The sequence below is a fragment of the Palaemon carinicauda genome, chromosome 13 (genome assembly GCF_036898095.1).
Source record: "Palaemon carinicauda isolate YSFRI2023 chromosome 13, ASM3689809v2, whole genome shotgun sequence".
NCBI classification, from domain to species: Eukaryota; Metazoa; Arthropoda; class Malacostraca; order Decapoda; family Palaemonidae; genus Palaemon; species Palaemon carinicauda.
Genome location: NC_090737.1, coordinates 119,962,502 through 119,983,174, shown reverse-complemented (window position 1 = coordinate 119,983,174; position 20,673 = coordinate 119,962,502). Strand labels below are relative to the sequence as shown.

The 20,673-nt window shown below is 41.3% G+C and overlaps 1 protein-coding gene across 1 annotated transcript in view; it reads left to right on the top strand.

The window, feature by feature from the left end:
- Positions 1–20,673, top strand: part of LOC137652376 (propionyl-CoA carboxylase alpha chain, mitochondrial-like) — an 83,307-nt gene that overhangs the window by 39,762 nt on the left and 22,872 nt on the right. The window contains exons 9-14 of the mRNA XM_068385746.1: positions 1,848–1,996; positions 10,350–10,494; positions 13,082–13,218; positions 13,372–13,551; positions 15,360–15,496; positions 16,815–16,896. Coding sequence (XP_068241847.1) covers positions 1,848–1,996; positions 10,350–10,494; positions 13,082–13,218; positions 13,372–13,551; positions 15,360–15,496; positions 16,815–16,896 — 830 coding nt within the window. The remainder of the gene's footprint in view (positions 1–1,847; positions 1,997–10,349; positions 10,495–13,081; positions 13,219–13,371; positions 13,552–15,359; positions 15,497–16,814; positions 16,897–20,673) is intronic.

The window sequence follows — 20,673 nt, the reverse complement described above, 5'->3', positions numbered from 1 at the left end:
GGCAATACTTTTGTCTCATGAGGGCTCTGCAGTGCTATCTGAAGGAGACCCTACATCTCAGGCATGAATGTCAGTGCCTCTTCCTTAGCACAGAACCAAGAAAGAGGTGACAGGGACGTGATTTCCTTCTGGCTTCGTGAGACAATCCATATGGCTTAACACTCAATAACAGAGAAGATTGTGGTACCAGCCAGGACCAGGGCTCACAAAGTCAGGGGTATAGGCCCCACCCTTAGCCTTCAAGAGGAATCTCACAGTCTTCCAGGTGTTGAAGGCTTGAGTTTGGAAATGCCAGACAAGTTTCACAGCCTTTTACTTAGAGGAGTATACCCATAAATCCCTCAACAACTTTGTACTTTCTTTTGGGGGCTGCTTGAGTAGTTTTATTGCTGGCTCAGCTCCTACATGGAACAGGAAGCTTCTTATGTATGGTAATGTATAGATGTAAGTCTGGAATGAATGATAGAATGACTCTCTTCTCCTTCATATTTACTTCCCCTTTCATGGGGATGAAGCGGTCGTACTGTTAAACGCAGGATCTGACTTGATGCTAGTAAGCTACAATTCTGAGCTCCATTCTTTAGAATCTAGAGAAGTATCTCCCCCATCCTCTCTTGGTAACAGGAAAGTTATGCCAACCCATTGATCACCATACACTATGTATATCATTCCAGACTGCTATCCCCTTCTGGGAAAGGAATCCCTCTTTACCATGTACCAATCTTCTTAGTAAAGGCTAGGCCCTATCAGCCTATTCATTCCCATGGCAGACAGATAGTAGATTGTTGGAGTCATCTCTTCTCCTGTATGGGACCAGGCAGACTGACATTTCTTAGGAAGAAAAAGAACCAACCAATTTGCTTCTAAAAGGACTTCTGACCCACCAATTAGTGAGTGACCTCAATCATCCTTCTTAGTCCTTCGCTAAAGGTAAAAAATCAAGGTTCTCCAACAGGGGGTTAGGCAGGTTTCCTTGCAGGCACGCACCACCTGCCGTTAACTGCTTTCGTTAACAAATTTAATGGCTGTTTGAGCTCTGCTGAAGGTATTTCCTATTTTAAAGGATTCAGACTAGTATGGCCAGGAAAAATACAAATTACTTGAACATTTTTTATTTTAAAAAGTAATCTGAGATATTGACCTTCTAACATCCTTTCTTGTAGCTACATAGATTAGTTATGCTATAAAATGTCAACGTCTCTCAGGATTATATACAGGAGAGGGGGTTCCCAGCTCCCTCGTCCTGTCCCTTTTAGTCGCCTCTTACGACACGCAGGGATAACGTTGGCGCTATTCTAACGTTGATGTCGGCTACCCCCCAAAATTGGGGGAAGTGCCTTGGTATATGTATGTATGTATAAAATGTCAACATAAGTAGACTGACACATAATGTCGTTGCTCACTGTAAAAAAAATTTGCAACTCATGAGCCTGATAGTGATTTTGTCAAGGCCAAGATCACCATGGGGTTAAAGTATATGTTCATAATATTAAAAGAATATTTAACCTGTGTTGCAGTAAAAGGCATTTGAGCTATGCTTTGATGACACCTTTGGCATTTTGTAGAATGCAATTAAAATTTTTGAGCATTGTGAATAACTTATTAGTAAGTAAAAATAAGTTTTGTTACATCTGCATTCATCCTTACGTAATTTCTTAATTATTGTTTAGTTTAGTTTATACTTGAATTTGATAGTGAAAATCTGTTGACCTAGTCAGCCCTGTTTTTGACTAGAGTAATAAACGTCAAATACAGTAATCCAAGTATTGTACTTTTGTCCTAGTTACAAGAGCTACTTATTTTAAAGTTGTTTTTCTTACAATAACTTTCATGTTTTTATTTTGTAGGTCATCCTTTAAAGATATCTCAGAGTGATGTACCAATTCGTGGATGGGCTGTTGAAAGCAGAGTATACGCAGAAGACCCTTTCAAAAACTTTGGCCTTCCATCCATTGGTAGACTATCAAAGTATCAAGAACCTCTTCATTTAGATAAGGTGAGTATCAAAATTATAAGAGCTTTCTTACACCTGTATTCTATGAATAGAACCTTTCCCTAGGTATTTTATTAAAAGGGCACCTGATCAAGTTTTATGCGAAGCAAAACCATTCGCAAGTCCAAGAAAGTCTAAACCATTCTTATAGCAATTAGAAAGGATGTGATTTTCAAAAGTAAACCTACGAAAAACATGTCCGAACGTACATGGGTGCTAACAAAGAATGATGGGAGAAGGGTAGGTAGTGGTTGGGGGTGCAGTAGCTGTAGTGAACGACACCTCGTAGTAACGGGGGATTTTGAGGAGGGAGAAGTCTAATTGGAAAGGGACTTCTGGTACAGTAGTGGTATCACTCGCCCCAGTTTTAATACAGACACCCTTTAGCGAGTTGGGTATATTCCTGGCATTCCATGCAACTTTTTTTCTCTGGTATATTTAGCAGTATGTATACCTTTGAAATGGTGCTTTAAGGAGCACTTCACGGAGCGACACAGGTTGAGTCCAGAAATAGATTTTTCCTTTGTCAAAATCTCTCTCTCTTTTTTTTTTTTTTTTTTTTTTTTTTTTTTTTTTTATCAATCGGTAGAAGTTTTAGTAAAATATAGAACTATTCAGAAAATGTATCCATAAAAGATTCAGAAATTAACAAAATTTTGAATTTTGTAGGGAACTGACCTTTGTTTATTATTTAGTAAGGCCTAAGGAAACCCAGATATCTTAAGGAACACACAAATTTTTTGAGTCAGTTTTTCTATATCATCTTAGAACTCACTTTATAGTCAGAAAAGTACAAAGCACCAAACGCCATTTCTCCTGCCACAGTTGCATCTGATTTTGTAACCAAAGTTATTAACAGCACCATGAGTACTTGTCCAAGGCCTTTTTGCTTCTTGTTACATCGTAGATGCAAGCTCTTAGACTGGAGAATGTGTATATCTGGCTACTAATTACTCTTAATAAATAAGACAAGTTCTGTAAATAAGACAAATTCTGTAGCAATCTCAAATGTGTTGCCAATATGTAATGATAATAAGAAAGACAATTCTGTTGCAGTCTGATATGTTGTGCCTATAAGAATAGTTTTGTAGCAGTCTAATATGTATTGCTAGTAAAAACAATATTCTGTAACAATTTGGCATGTGTCAGATGAAAAAAATAATTATGTAGTAATCTGATATGATACCTTGTGCAATTGAAAATATAAAAAAAAAATTAGCAATTGGAAAAGTGGTTTTTCAATATTAATCTTACCCGATAATCATGTAGCTGTCAACTCTGTTGCCCGACAGAAATCTACTGTCGGGATACGCCAGCGATCGCTATTCAGGTGGGGGTGTACACAACAGCGCCATCTGTGGTCAGGTACTCTAGTACTTCTTGTCAACACCACCTCAATTTTTCCTCTGTCGTGCCTCCGGCTAGACCTACATGGATACGCTGTTGATTCTGGAGTTATTGCTCACGATTTGGTGATGTATTTGCTCTAGAGTTTAGCCTTCGCTATTCAGGAAGCTATATCATTAGCTTAGCAAGTTTTTGGAATTAATTTGATTTAATTTTTGATTTAATTTTGGTACGAAGAGAGTATGAACTCTCTTTCACTTTTAATGGCCGACCCTTCCCTTAGACGGAAGTGTTGGTGTCGAAGAGAGTATAGACTCTCTTAATTTTGCTTAACAAAGTTATAGATTTATTTTATATCTCTCCGCCTTTTATAGGCCTCTTTGATTAACTTCCTTTTATTATAAACTTATTAAAATTAATTTTTATATTTGTTTATATTCGACCTTTCCTAATAGTAGGCGGTCTTTTCTTGGAACCGAAGTTAATTAACATTGAGCCCGTCATTTCGTTTTTACCTGTTAACATATTATGCTATTTTAATGTTTTTGAAAGAATTTCTTTGATAGTCTTGTACTGTTTTCAAAGTTGAACTAACGTTTTGTTTTGTCTCTGCAGTTGTTGACGTTCAGAACGTTCAACTTGCGCTCTATCGTTACGATAGAGAGAGAGTCTATCACGGTGTCACGTTGCAGTAAGAGTAAACCGATTCTAGCGTTTTGTTCATTCTTTCTTAGCTTAAATGGTTTTAATTCTAATAAAGGAACTTTTTATTTGGGAAACCTTTCAGTTTTTTTCCTTTAACAATAATATGTTTTAACGATATATATAATTGGGCTCTTCTCTCAGGTGCTAAGTCAAGAGAGAGAGAGAGAGATAGAGACGGAGGGAGAGAGAGGAGGATAAACGTTTCGTTCAAGCGGGTAACGTTGTTATCGTTTTTGCTCTTCTCCCTAGTCTCTTTAGGGGAAGAAGGTAAACGTTTCTAGAGTTTTATTCTTGTTCTCAGGCTTTATGCGGTGAGAGATTTTAAACGTAGTTTATTTGATCTAGTGTTTAGTCTCTTTTCCAGCCACTGAATTATTTATCTTTCATTATGTTTTTCTGTTACATTGTAATACTGTTTTCGCAATTACTAACTTTTAATGAAGGATAGAATTGCGTGTTTCAGGTACAAACCACTTAAAGTTTCGAGTTCAGTGAAATAAGTGCAAACAGAAAATCAAAAGTGATAAAGTGATAAGCGCATAGTGTTACAGTGTTGCGTTCGAGGGTTCGTCTGTTCGTGCCAGTTGTTCGCCTAGTCTGGGACCTCTTACAAGCTCCCAAGCCCAGGGGAGAAGTAATGTCGAAGGACTTATGGGTTCAGCAGGCCTTGATCGACGAACAGACGTTTCCCTCCGTGGTTTCGGGTGTAACCAACTCACGTAGCCGACGTGATCACCCCACCCACACAAAGACGAGAGAGCCCATTTATTCCTCGTCTGCGGAAGAGATTTCTCGCAGAAACCATAGACCAAATCTTGCAGCTTTTAAGTGCAAGTCGGTCCCTTCCGCGCAAGTCCAACTCCTAGGTGGTGCCATTAGCACTGGGTCAGTTCGGACTTGCTGCAGTACGACAACTGCACACCTCCCAGAGAGGCAAGGTGGTATCGCAACAGACAGTAACTCCGTCTGTTGCCGCACCAGCTGTTTTAGACCCTCAGTTTCAACGGACAGTAGCTCCGTTTGTTGTTGTCTTTCTTAAACTCTAGTGGTCTATGCTGCTGACAATGCAGTCTCAGCTTGCGGAGTTGATGCAGGAGTTTCAGGCAGAGAAGGTTAACACACCTCCTCCTGCGAGCGCTCCTCCACCTCTACGCAGTCCAGCCTGCCAGACGTATGATGTTGAGGTTCCTCAAACTACCTCCATGCGTGAGCTGCCGCGTTGGGAGTTGCCAGATACCAGCTCTGTGCAGCAACCTCCACTTTCCTTGAGGCAGGAGCCTCTTGCCACGCGGCAACCTCCTCAACACTTGAGGCAGGAGCCTTATGCTTTGCAGCAACCTCCTCTACCCTTGAGGTAGGAGCCTCTTGCGTTGCGACTACCTCCTCCATCCTCGAGGCAGCAACCTCTTGCGGTGCGACAACCTCCACCATCCTCGAGGCAGCAACCTCAACTCCACCTCTGCGCAGTCCACCCTGCCAGACGTATGATGTTGAGGTTCCTCAACCTACCTCCACGCGTGAGCTGCCGTATTGGGAGTTGCCAGATACCAGCGCTATGCAGCAACCTCTTGCGTTGCGGCAACCTCCACCATCCTTGAGGCAGCAACCTCAACTCTTTCGCAGTGGCGATTCTAGGACTCTGAAAGTGGGGGGGCCACTTCAGGGCCAATATAAATTTTGGGGGGGCATTTATTGTTGGTGGCTAGGTGGCACTCTGAAGACAATATTATGTCATTAATGAAATAACAAATGACAATAATAACACCTCATTACTTTCATAACTTGCATTTGTAAAACATATACATGTATGCCTACACAAACATTATGATGATGGAGGTTATTCGTATTACTAAAAAAAAAAAAAAAAAAAAAAAAAAAAAAAATATATATGTATTTCTTGCAATATATTTTTAACAAAATCGCAAAAATATGGCAAAAATATCTGCAAAACAAAAATGAATCATGAGTTATGAATGTAATGTAAATATTATGTTGATATTTAAACCCCTTTGCAAGCATGCATGAAGTAATGCAGTGTTGCCAACAGGGCGAGTTTCCCTTTCCTGAGGTGAAGTACCTCAATGCATGCGGCATAAGCCTCATCCCTTGCAGCTTGAGCCTCATCCCATGCAGCATGAGTCTCATACCATGCAGCATGAGCCTCATCCCATGCAGCATGAGCCTCATCCCATGCAGCATAAGCCGCACGCCATGCAACATGCTCTGCTTACCTTACAGCATGCTCTACATACAGCATGCTCTGCATACAGCATGCTCTGCATACCTTACCGCATGCTTCTCAGTCACACATCTTTGGTTGTTGCCAACTCACTAGACTGTCAAGCAGTTTCATAACGTTGCCTTCTAGTCTGCTGCTTTTGCACCAGTGAAACCCTCACTGAGAGAACTTAGCTTTTCTCGGATATGGTTCCTGTAGATGAGAAAGTGCTATTCTCCCTCCTTCTGATTTTCCCTTGAGGACTCTGTCATTTGGAGAGGAGCCTTTAGCTGCTTAGCCTCCTATGGACTTTTATTTAAGCATAGCATGCTTCCAGGGAGGGTAATGGTTCCACTTCAGTCGCCTACCCCGTCTGTTACCACACCTGCTCCCATAGACCTTGAGCTGTGTTGCAAGACATGCAGTCCAAGCTTAGTCCTTGTTAGAGGATTTTTTGTTTACTGAGTCAGTGTGTCACTGGGAAGACGTTCAACAACCAGCAGAAGTGACTTGTTGTGACGCAGTGCGGCAACCTCAGCAACCCGATAAGGAGTTGTCTGTACGACCCAGACAGTCTAGACAGCTTCGGGTTGTCACTGTACTTCCTCGCTTCCCCATGGTTGACAGTTCACAGACTGTGCAGCAGTACCATGATCTTGTGTCCGGCTCCGTCAGACGACTAGCTTTTAGAGCTCCCACAAGTCGTCGCTGTCTGGAGATTCTCAGATGGACTATGGATCTGACCAAGGAACTGGGCCTCCTGGTCAATTTTGAGGAGTCCCAGCTCGTCCCATCCCAGACCATTGTCTACCTGGGTATGGATCTTCAGAGTCGAGCTTTTCGGGCTTTTCCGTCGGCCCCAAAGATATACTAAGCCCTAGATTGCATCCAGAGCATGCTGAGAAGGAACCGATGCTCAGTCAGGTAGTGGATGAGTCTAACAGGGACACTTTCATCGCTGGCCCTGTTCATCGAGTTAGGGAGACCCCACCTCCCCCCCTTCAGTATCATCTAGCGGCTCACTGGATAAAGGACATGACGCTAGAGACGATCTCAGTTCCTGTTTCCGAAGAGAGGAGGTCTACTCTCACGTGGTGAAAGAACAGCTTTCTTCTCAAGGAAGTCTACCTTTGGCTGTTCAGAAACCCGACCGCCGTCTCTTCTCTGACGCATCAGACACGGGCTGGGGTGCGACTTTGGACGGACAGGAATGCTCGGGAACATGGAATCAGGAGCTAAGGACACTTCACATCTATTGCAAGGAGCTGTTGGCAGTTCATCTGGCCTTGATAAACTTCAAGTCCCTCCAGCTTAACAAGGTGGTGGAGGTGGACTCTGACAACACCACAGCCTTGGCTTACATCTCCAAGCAGGGAGGGACTCATTCGTGGAAGTTGTTCTAGATCGCAAGGGACCTCCTCATCTGGTTAAAAGATCGAAAGCTCACGCTGGTAACGAGGTTCATTCAGGGTGATATGAATGTCATGGCAGATCGCCTTAGCCGGAAGGGTCAGGTCATCCCCACAGAGTGGACCCTTCACAAGAATGTTGGCAGCAGACTTTGGGCCCTGTGGGGTCAGCCAACCATAGATCTGTTCGCTACCTCGATAACCTAGAGGCTCCCGTTGTATTGTTCTCCGATTCCAGACCCAGCAGCAGTTCACGTGGATGCTTTTCTGCTGGATTGGTCCCATCTCGACCTGTATGCATTCCCGCCGTTCAAGATTGTCAACAGGGTACTTCAGAAGTTCGCCTCTCGCAAAGGGACACGGCTGACGTTGGTTGGCTCCGCTCTGGCCCGCGAGAGAATGGTTCATAGAGGTACTGCAATGGCTGGTCGACATTCCCAGGACTCTTCCTCTGGGAGTGGACCTTCTACGTCTACCTCACGTAAAGAAGGTATATCCAAACCTCCACGCTCTTCGTCTGACTGCCTTCAGACTTTCGAAAGACTCTCAAGAGCTAGGGGCTTTTCGAAGGAGGCAGCCAGAGCGATTGCCAGAGCAAGGAGGACATCCACTCTCAGAGTCTATCAGTCTAAAGGGGAAGTCTTCCGAAGCTGGTACAAGGCCAATGCAGTTTCCTCATCCAGTACCACTGTAACCCAGATTGCTGACTTCCTGTTACATCTAAGGAACGTAAGATCCCTTTCAGCTCCTACGATTAAGGGTTACAGAAGTATGTTGGCAGCGGTTTTCCGCCACAGAGGCTTGGATCTTTCCACCAACAAAGATCTACAGGACCCCCTTAGGTCTTTTGAGACCTCAAAGGAACGTCGGTTGTCCACTCCAGGCTGGAATCTAGACGTGGTCCTAAGGTTCCTTATGTCATCAAGATTTGAACCTCTCCAATCAGCCTCTTTTAAGGACCTCACATTAAAAACTCTTTTCCTCGTGTGCTTGACAACAGCTAAAAGAGTAAGTGAGATCCACGCCTTCAGCAGGAACATAGTTTTCACATCTGAAACGGCTACATGTTCCTTGCAGCTCGGTTTTTTGCTAAAACGAGCTTCCTTCACGTCCTTGGCCTAAGTCGTTCGAGATCCCAAGCCTGTCCAACTTGGTGGGGGACGAACTGGAGAGAGTACTTTGCCCAGTTAGAGCTCTTAGGTACTTTCTAAAAAGGTCATAACCTTTACGAGGACAATCAGAAGCCTTATGGTGTGCTATCAAGAAGCCTTCTCTTCCAAGGTCTAAGAACTCAGTTTCTTACCTATTCAGGCTCCTGATTAGGGAAGCACATTCTCATCTGAAGGAAGAAGACCTTGCTTTGCTGAAGATAAGGACACATGAAGTGAGAGCTGTGGCTACTTCAGTGGCCCTCAAACAGAACCGTTCTCTGCAGAGTGTTATGGATGCAACCTATTGGAGAAGCAAGTCAGTGTTCGCATCATTCTATCTCAAAGATGTCCAGTCTCTTTACGAGAACTGCTACACCCTGGGACCATTCGTAGCAACGAATGCAGTAGTAGGCGGGGGCTCAGCCACTACATTCCCATAATCCCATAACCTTTTTAACCTTTCTCTTGAATACTTTTTATGGGTTGTACGGTCGGCTAAGAAGCCTTCCACATCCTTGTTGATTTGGCGGGTGGTCAATTCTTTCTTGAGAAGCGCCGAGGTTAAAGGTTGTGATGAGGTCCTTTAGTATGGGTTGCAGCCCTTTATACTTCAGCACCTAAGAGTCGTTCAGCATCCTAAGAGGACCGCTACGCTCAGTAAGGAAGACGTACTTAATAAAGGCAGAGTAATGGTTCAAGTCGTCTTCCTTACCAGGTACTTATTTATTTTATGTTATTTTTGAATAACTAATAAAATAAAATACGGGATACTTAGCTTCTTGATTAACATGTACACTGGTTTTCACCCACCACCCTGGGTGTGAATCAGCTACATGATTATCGGGTAAGATTAATATTGAAAAATGTTATTTTCATTAGTAAAATAAATTTTTGAATATACTTACCCGATAATCATGATTTAATTGACCCACCCTTCCTCCCCATAGAGAACCAGTGGACCGAGGAAAAAATTGAGGTGGTGTTGACAAGAAGTACTAGAGTACCTGACCACAGATGGCGCTGTTGTGTACACCCCCACCTGAATAGCGATCGCTGGCGTATCCCGACCGTAGATTTCTGTCGGGCAACAGAGTTGACAGCTACATGATTATCGGGTAAGTATATTCAAAAATTTATTTTACTAATGAAAATAACATTTTAGTAAAATATAAAAATTATGTTGTAATTTGATATGTGGAGCCAGGGAAAGAAATTCTCTATTAACCTGAAGTGTGGTACCAATGAGAAGGAAAATTCATATAGCAATAAGACATCTTTTCTAAATAAACAAACATTTATTTTGATAAGTATAAAACAATATTACTATATTTGATTTTGTTTTGTATATATAGAAAAAGATGGAGTACATATTACATGATTTTTTTTTATTTAAAATTGAAGAATATTCACAGGCTATTATGTTCCTTAATTTATTTTTCATTCTTTTTGCAAAAAAAAAATCTTTTTAATGTTCCTAGTTAGAACCTGGATTTGCAAGTTTTATGAAATACTTATTCATTTTTCAGGTTCGATGCGATAGTGGAATTCAGGAAGGAAGTGAAATTAGTATTTACTATGACCCCATGATCTGCAAGTTGGTGTGTTATGGGGATACTCGAGATGAGGCAATACAACGTAGTATCAAAGCTTTGGATGCTTATGTAATCAGAGGTATTGATATTTTGATTTAAAATACTAGGATTTATTGACATCTGGTAGACACAATTGAATGGGAAAACATTAAAAAATATTTATTCCTACACAGATACAAACTTCTGAGTCAGTTATATGGATTACTTAGTTTTTTTTCTACGGTCAGACAATCATAAATAAATCTGTTTGATTAAGTTTTGCTGCATTGCTAACCAACTGCTGTGCATGATGCACTACGCCTGTTCCAAGTGCTTACTCACGACGCTTCTGTCCAGGAAGGAGGTCAGATGTGCCTTCCTTCTCTTCTGTGATCAGACAACCGCATCGCCTACTTGATACCCTTATAGTGCTTCATTCTTGTGTCTTTCAGATTCTTTGTTACGTGTGCTTTCATTACTTGGGAGTTACGGGTGTATGCCTTTCGACATTATGTCGAATATGATGCGTTCTTGCCCTGGTCGAGAGGGTCACCCTTGTGGTAATTTATAAGCGGGGTAGAAGTGGATCCACACCTGGTTTGTTATTCACTTAGGGGTAAAATATGTTCTGTGGACTCACCATGTGCGTATTGTAGGGAGTGGTGGTTCTCTCAGTGGGAGAGATATCGTTCTCACCATAAGAAATGATCTAGGAGAGATTGTTCTCCTCCTTTGCCTTCTGTTAGCAGTGAGAAGTAGCGTAAGTTGGGTTCAGCAGCGAGCTTTATCTCCCCTCCAGGTTCTTCGTGTCAGATCCCTCTGAGGCTTCAGTCATGAAGGACGAAGGCAGTAATTTTGTCAACATTTTATCACCCACTGTTGATAATGTGCATTATTAGATTGAACCTGTTCTTATTGTGGATCCCCTAGCTATGGACAATGTGCTTCCTGAACTAGATCCTTTAGATACAGTTAGCCCATGTTCTACATAAGTAGAACCTCATACTCAGAGAGAGAAGGCGAATTTAAAATTAAAAGAGAGAGAAAGAATGTAAAATTAAAACTGCTTTATGGTTAAATAACTTTTAATAATGTTTACTGTAACTGCTTATATACTTTTTTGCAGTACGTATGTTCTGTTCACAAAGAAAATTTTCATATATACAAAAGGGTTTTCTGTGTGATACTATATAAGAGCATGTGAAAAGTTAATACAGATAGAGGGTGGTCTAATGTTAGTATGCGGGAGCTTTATAAAGGTTTAAAATATACATAAATGATAAGATAGTAAGACAATTTGCCCAGAACCAAGTACTGTATAAGCGATAGATGAGCGAATACTGTAGTCTAACATTAAGCTCTTATGGGACAGGTAACGATTCTCAACTTGGGAGCAGGGATCTCCAAAACGTCTGACAATATTCAAAAACACAAAATAACACAGAGCTATGTGGGGGGGGGGGCAGTAGCTGTAGAGAACGGCACCTCGTAGTAACGGGGGATGTTGAGGAAGAAGACTAATTGGTAAGGGACCTCTGATAGTAGTTTTAACACGCCCCAGTTATTATACCGACACCCTATAAGGATGAGCGAGCTGGGTATATTCCTGGCATTCCTTCCACTTTTTTCTCTGGTATATTTAGCAGTATTTATACCTTAGAAATGGTGCTTTAAGGAGCATTTCACTGGGTGACACTGGTTGAGCCCAGAAATATATTTTTCCTTCGTCAAAATCCCTTTATTATCCCAGGCATTTGTTATTCTCTGCATTATAAGGGCATATAATGAGTACTAAGGTGGATGGCAATCTTGATCAATCTTGAAGCCCTTAATTGTATCCACCCTAATGCAAGTAAGAATACCTAGATTTATGTACTGGCGGATATATTGAATATATTAACAATATGCAACACTTGATGTTCATATCACTTCACCCTGACAAAACTCTCTAGAAGGGAACAGATAGCCCTGCCTCGTTACGAGCCGGCTACACTCTTCACAAATAATTCACTTTGATCTCTTGATATTATTGTAGTATTTGTATCTTCAGAGAGGAGGGCAGACCTCATACCTTCACTGGGACTTTCTCCCAACTATAGAAGACTCCTCATATAAATGACTTAGAAGTTTGTATCTGCATAGGAATAAACTACAAATTTTATATAATTTGTATTTTTTTCTAGCTATACAAACCCGGGTCATTTACCTAAGGTCCCGCCTCAACTTCCCCTCAAGTCTTTGACCAGAAGTAAGAGCTTGGAACAAACGTATTGCATCATGCGCAGCAGTTGCCTAGCAACGCAGCGGGACATAATCAAACCTATATCTTTTTCATTGTCTTCATAGAAAACGAAACTAGAAGTAACCCCCATATAAATGATTCAGGTTTGTATAGTCAGGAAAAATACAAATTATATAAAATTTTGTAGTTTTTCAAAAACTTTCTTTATACATGTTCAATAAATCGCATAGAGACTAATAATGTGGTACAGTGATGTTTCAGACTGCTACCATTTCCCATCATAGAATGTAAATGGTTGTGATCCCAACTTCTGTAAATTTTGTCATAGCCCAGTGAAAGATACCAAATCACTTATTAATGGTGGAGTAATATTAGCGAGATAGCCTATTGATTTCAGTCCGAATTTAGTTGCAGAATCACATTAAAACACTTTGTGTATTCACAGGCGTTACTCATAACATCCCGTTGTTAAGAGACATTTTGACTGAAGAACGGTTCAATAAGGGGGACATTTCAACAAACTACCTACCTGAAGTGTATCCTGATGGCTTCAAAGGAAAACAATTGTCTGTCCAAGAAAGAGTAAGACACTATGAATATTTTAAAGTTTACTTTTTTCAGTCTTTTCTTTCATTTTCTACTTTGTGAGTAACAGTTTCATGACAAATGCTTTTGGATAGATACTGGGATGATACCTTCAAGTTTAGTAATAAATTTGCTGTTTTTACCTTCCAGGAAGAACTAATTGCTATGCTGGCATCAATTAGTGTTAAAAATTCCCTTCGGTCTTCAAACATACTGAATGAGTCTAGAGGTAAAATCAACAGTAGACTACCTGCCTGTTGGAATATCGTTGTTCAAGTTGGTGGCACGGAGACTCCTTGCTCCGTCACTGTATTAGATGGTAGCTTCAAAGTAAGTAATTCTCATAATCCATTTGTGCACGAGTGCTTAGAATTCTTATTCTTTGTTTTAGTGTATCATTTTATGTTTAGATTATCATTTGATTTTAAAAGGTAATATAAATGTTAGTTTGGACTTGCCTTACAGTTCTGTATAGGTTTTATCAATGAAAATTTTCTCAAAATGTTTGGCAACTATGACAAAGCTGTTATCCTAAGTAGCATTATATGGGTGAAATGGATTATATTGTGAAATAATTTACTCCTCAAGTTGTAGTTTATGTACTATATTCTTTTAGTTTCTACAGTTATACGTGTCCTGTATTGTGTTCCATAATTTGCTTTTCCAAATTAATTTATGCACTACCATATTTAAATGTTATTACAGTATATATCTCGGTTCTTTTATGTTCATATGTTTGTTCGTACATGTATGTAAAGCTTTAATCCTTCAAGATAGAAAGTAGGGTATCTGTCTTCATGAGTGTTGGAACAGCCATGGAATCGTTATTAAAGGAGTTTGTGTTGACAGGTGGTACTAGGTGGATGCTCCGTACACCCAACTGTCAGAGATACAGATACAGTTTACTGTTGTGTTACACTCTCGACTATTGGATCTTTTGTACTTACGTTTGTAATATGGGGTTTTTGTTTTTGTGAACACTCACTTGCAAGTGGAAGCGAACCTAAAGTTATGCATGTGGTTAAGTGAATCTTGTTCGTATAGACCTAAAAACATTTGAAGCCCCATGTATTGTGTACCTGTGTAATAGGGTAACTGTAAGCACCCCCTTAACATATTTTGCGAGCTCGGCATACCAAATACTGCCAGTGTTTACTAGGTGTTACTAACCTCTGTCTTGTGCAGTGTCAGTGAGTGTTCCATGTGCTTCTCTTGGGATAAAACCCACAGTTTAGTGGTTTATGTTTCGGTTGAGTATGCTCTTGTAGCTTTCTCCTCTGAAGAAAAGCAGTCTTTATCGGTTGCCTAGACCATTACTCTTCTGTGATAGCAAGGAAAATTGGTTAGTAAGGAGAAGTAGAAGTTTGCTCTTTCTCTTCTTCCTCTGCCAACCTATTATTCCTCTTCTCTCTCTGTCAGACACTACTTGTTTTAGAAAAAGACTAGAGGAAAGTCACATGGGAAGACCTTAGCCTTGTGGACAGCTTTTTGCCAATATGGAGCTTATGCATCTACTGGTACCTTCAGAGTTGGTTAGCTATCGTAAGCTTGATGTATCAGCCACCACTGATTTGTCAGTTGGGGGGAATGGTCCTACCTGGACCGATCTCTTAACATTGCACTGTAGGCTGATAGGGATATTGTTCATACCGATACTGAGCTCACACATCGACTGGTACTTTCAAGGTTAATTGGCAGTTGTGAGCCAATTGTATATATATATATATATATATATATATATATATATATATATATATATATATATATATATATATATATATATATATATATATATATATATATAGAAATAACTTTATAGACAGTAGAATATTACTTATTTGTAGTAGCTATTTTTCCTGGAAAAAAAGTGGTGCTTTTGTTTATTTTCAGAAACGCATATAGAACTTACTGTAGTTTATTTTCTGTTTTAAGCTGAATATTATGATGTTGAGATATTTTGATAAAGTATAAAATGTGTTTATTTTTAAATCCTAAATTTCTTAGTTTTTGTTTTTTCATTGCATGGGCCTCTCTTCCTATTTATGAATTTTATCATTCTTTTGCTATTGAAAGTTAGACCAAGTAAGATATTTGTAGGGGCAATATTTACCAGCTAATACATATCTTGACTATTTCAGGTTAGTGTTGGAGGTAAAGAAGTCACAGTAAACAGCAATTTTGACTTGGCAACCCCTTTAATTGAAGCTCAAATAAATGGTGTTGAGGAAACTGTGCAGTTAATCAAGTTGGGACCAGCAGGAGAGATCAGAATACGGTAAACATGCTACAATTCTTTCCTGTATTATTATTATTATTATTATTACTATTATTATTATTATTATTACTATTATTATTATTATTATTACTAGCTAAGCTACAACCCTGTTGGAAAAGCAAGATGTTATAAGCCCAATGGCTCCAACAGGGAAAAATAACCCAGTGAGGAAAGGAACTAAGAAAATAAACAATATGAGATGTCATGAAAAATTAAAATAAAATGTTTTAGAATATTTCACTTGCATAGGAACATTCAACTAAGGAACTTTCAAAGATAAAAACCTGCGAGCGCTAAATGTAACTTTTTTAAGGCATATTATGCACTAATAGCTGTAATAATTTTTTACATAAGAAAGCTAGATTACTGGTGGTATTTCGATTTGGTAGGGGGTGATGGGCGGTTATGAGCTGGATGCCTAGGCTAATTATGTTGGATGTGAAAATCTTTCAATTTAGGAATACAATTATTATACTGCATTGTGTATTCAGTTGTTTAAAATAAACTTACAGATATTTTGGGCAGTTTCTGCTTCACAACTTGAAGGTTTTAGATTCAGTTATTTATTTATATGTGGGAACTTCTTTAGAACTTTTGGGAAATAGAATGTTTGTAGAAAGGCACATTGCGGAATGTTTATATTTATGTTTATATTTATATTTATTTACCATAAGCAAATTTGATATTCAAGTTTTGATACAAATTCTTTTGTAATTTTAAAGCATAATTATTGTGAATTACAAAAAGCAAGTAGAGAACATAAGGTCAAAATAACAAGTTGAAAGTTTAAGTCATAGGTCACCCCCAGGGTTGGGGATTTGGATGAGCCAAGATCCAAAAGGTTAAGGTACTCAGATCTTTATAATTATATAACACCAAAAATTTATTTTGAATAAATAAATGTTTGCAAAAAATCCAAAAGGTTAAAGTACTCAGATCTTTATGATTATATAACACCAAAAATTTATTTGGAATAAATAAATGTTTGCAAAAAATCCAAAAGGTTAAGGTACTCAGATCTTTATAATTATATAACACCAAAAATTTATTTGGAATAAATAAATGTTTGCAAAAAATAAAGCCATGATGGGGTTATGCTGAGATATTTGTAACATTTTACACAGTCTACAAGGGAACTGTATCTATTTGATTATTTATGCTTTTTTATTATCAAACCCATTTTCATCGACTCTGTTATACCTTAATAGTATATGAGTATGGCAGCAGACTGAATGTTATTTAATAAAAACATCCATGTATAAACATCACTCAGAATTTTGTGGGTAATAATTTTATTTAAAAAACATTTTTGTTGCAGATACAAAGGAACTGCTTTTCAGACTCTAGTCCTACCTGCAAATGCCAGCCATTATCGGTCATTAATGCCAGAGAAACCTAAGGTAAGGCTTTACTATGTATAAACATATATTTTGGGTAGATTTACATAACTGTAAGAAAGTTGCTAGTAAGTTTTCATAGAACAATTCAAAATTAATATATACTGTACTCATTTACAGTATTGGTCATCAAAAAAGATTTGCCTTTGAACATCATGAACAACAATTGGCAAAACATGTTAGTCATATAGGGTCACATCTATAATTTATACTAAGTTGGGGGCTATGACCTTGAGTCTAAAAACCCCCAACCGGAGATGCTGTCCGGTCTATCTGAGGGTGTGTTTTTTTATACTTATGCCTTTTATTGTACATTAGGTGTAAGATTTGCTGCAACATCACACAGTTAGTTTGTTAATATGTATAAGAGTGCTTTTGTTTTCTCAACAGAAATGCCTACCATGTAGTTAACACTTTAAATAAAAATTGGCCATTCTAGAAATTTTCACTTAACTTGAGGATTTTTCAATATTAAACTTACCCGATAATCATGTAGCTGTCAACTCCGTTGCCCGACAGAATTCTATGGAGGGATACGCCAGCTATCACAATACTAGAAGGGGGTGTACTTACCAGCGCCACCTGTGGCCAGGTACTCAAGTACTTCTTGTTGACACCTCCTCAATTATTCCTCTGTCGTGCTTCCGGCAAGACGTTCTGGGATACGCTTATGATCTTCGAGTATTTTCACGGCTAATTGGTGAAGTATTCTCTCAGATTTCGGCTGTCGCTTTACTGGAAACCTTCTTATATTAGCTAGATAGCTTTTATATAGTCCTGATTAATGGTTAACGATCTTTTGCTTGATTTTGGAACCCCCTTTGGCTAACTCTTTGGATTCAAGATGTCTGACATTTCGCAAGCCCCCTCCCATAGACGATGTAGGTCTTGCAATAGGCGTATTCCGAAGGCCTCGGTAGATCCTCACACCGCTTGTTCTGACTGTAGGGACAGGCCCTGTCAGTTAGAAAATCGATGTGAGGAATGCGCCGGACTTTCGGAACTGGAATTTGTCCGTCTTTTGAAATATTCAACTAAGTTAGAGAGAGGTAGAGTTAGGAGGAGTTCTTCTCACTCTTCACTTTTTTCCTCACCTCATGATCCCCTACCTTTTCCTACCCCTGTAGTGGCTACCCCCGAACCTACTGTTTGCCCTCCGCCTGATATGTCTGTTGTTTTGCGTGCTATTCAGGCCTTAGGCGATAAAGTAGAGTCAGTGGTAAGTGATCATAAGTCTCTGATGGCCGAAGTCAAGGAACTTAAGGTCAAGAGTGCAGTGGGTGGAATTAGTGCCAGTGCTGTGACGAGTGCTAGTGTCAGTGCAGTGCCAAGTGCTAGTGTCAGTGCCAGTGTGGTGCGTGAGGATACTTCTGTGCGAGCCAGTCGTCCTCCCAGTCCGGGACCTCTTGCAAGCTCCCAAGCCCAGGGGAGAAGCAATGTCGAAGGGCATAAGGGTTCGGCAGGCCTTGTTAGGCGCACAGAAGTATCCTCGGTGGTTGCGGGCGTGTCTTCCAAAGACCGTCACTCCCACCTGCAGACGATTGAGCCCGTCTTTTTCTCGTCCGCTGATCAACTGTCAGGGAAGAAACGTTGGTCTCAGGTCTCGAGACCACTTAAACGCAGAGTCCAGTCCGCGAGTGCTCAGCCAGGTTGCAGTCATTGGCTCAGCTCTGACTCTCCGCAGTCATCTGTCGACTGCACTCCGCCCAAGAGGAGTAAGGTTCTGCCACAACAGAGCTCGACTGTTAAGGCTTTACCTCAGCCTACTGTAGTTTCTGCCGACCCCAAGTGGACTCTACTACAGTCCATGCAAGCACAGCTTTCGGACTTGATGCGTGAGTGTCGGGCTGAGAGTGTTGCGCCTCCGCCTCCGCCTACACTCCCTCCGCCTGCGCTCGCTCCGCCTGCGCTCGCTCCGCCTGATCGCAGTACCACCTGCCAGGCGTACGATGTTGAGCCACGCTCTGAGTTTGCTGTTCCCAGTGGTGTTCAGCCTCCGCCTTCTTTAAGGCAACCTTTACAATGGGATCAGGAGGATTATACCTCTCTTCCTCTGCCTCCCCTTGCTGCTCCACCAGTGGTGCAACACTCGGTTGAGGTACAACAACCTCTCCCGTCCATGAGTCGGTCTCCTCAGCTCTCGCTGCAGCGAGCTCAACCCTCCACAAGGCAAGCACCACTACACCTTGGCCTTGCGCCTCAGGAGCCTCAGCTTGCGAGACATTTACCTTGTTCTGCGCAGCCTCAACCTCATCACGCTCCGCTCACACCACAGGAACAGGAACTTGCTACTCCGCTTCCGCCAACCGCTCAGCAAGCGCAACCCTTGGGTTCAACCACTCATGCTAGGAGTCAGCCTCCTCCACCCATGCGCCTTCCTTCTGCTTCGTCTTTTATTCAGCCTTTGCAGTCTGAGCCTCAGGTTTTCCCTCAACAGTTACTTGAAGAGGAAACCACTAATATTGTTCCTACTCGTTCTGACTCTGCTGTTCAGCATTCTTGTCCGATCTCTTCGCTACACTCTGGTGATGAGGTGTCTGATGATGAGGAGGCACACCTGGATCCCTCGTCAGACGTGGATGAATCCAAGCCTTCTCCACAGTCTATTGACTTTCGTAAGGTCTTGGCTCTGCTTAGGGAGGTTTACCCAGACCACTTTGTCTCTGCTATTCCCCGCTCTCCGCCATCTGAGTTTTCGCTGGGCATACAACAAGCTAAGTCCACCTATACTAAGCTAGTCCTAGCAAGGTCCTCTAAGAGAGCGTTAAGGATCTTAGGGGAGTGGCTGCAGACTAAGCAACACCTTGGCAAAACTTCTTTCATGTTCCCGCCGACTAAGCTCACTTCGAAAGCGAGCGTTTGGTATGCCACAGGAGAAGCACCAGGCTTGGGAGTACCTGCCTCTGCCCAGGCTGACTTCTCAAGTCTGGTAGACTCGCCTCGGAGAACTGCAATGAGGCGCTCTAAGGTTTGCTGGACCTTCTCAGACCTTGATCACTTACTGAAGGGAGTATTTAGAGCATTTGAGATGTTCAACTTTCTAGACTGGTGCCTGGGGGCCCTCAGCAAGAAGACCTCTCCTGCGGACAAGGATTCTGCCATGCTATTAATGTCCTGCATGGATAAGGCCATTAGGGATGGATCTGGTGAGCTTGCGTCGATGTTTGTATCAGGGGTTTTGAAGAAAAGGGAACAGCTGTGTACCTTCCTTTCCTCCAGCATTACACCTTGTCAAAGGTCACAACTCCTTTTTGCTCCGCTCTCGAAGTTCCTCTTCCCCGAAGAGCTGGTTAAGGACTTGTCTGCTGCCCTGATACAAAAGGACACACACGATCTTGTAGCCTCATCGGCTCGTAAGTCTAAGGTTGCTACCTCAGTCCCCAAGACTTATCGCTCCCCAGTGGCTGATACCCCTGCTACGAGGTTCATACCGCCCTTTCGTGGTAGAGCCCCCAGCCGAGGAAGCTCCCGTCCAGACTCTTACAGGAGCAAGTCTAGGAAAGGCTCCAAGACATCTAAAGGAAAAAACTGACTCTCCGCATCTCCAGACAGCAGTAGGAGCCAGACTCAAGATCTTCTGGCGAGCCTGGGAGAAGAGAGGTGCAGACGCCCAGTCTGTCAGTTGGCTGAGGGACGGTTACAGGATTCCATTCTGCCTCAAACCACCTCTGACCACATCTCCCATCAACCTCTCTCCCAACTACAAAGAAGAGGACAAGAGGCTAGCATTGCACCAGGAGGTGTCGCTACTTGTGCAGAAGAAGGCAGTGGTTATAGTCC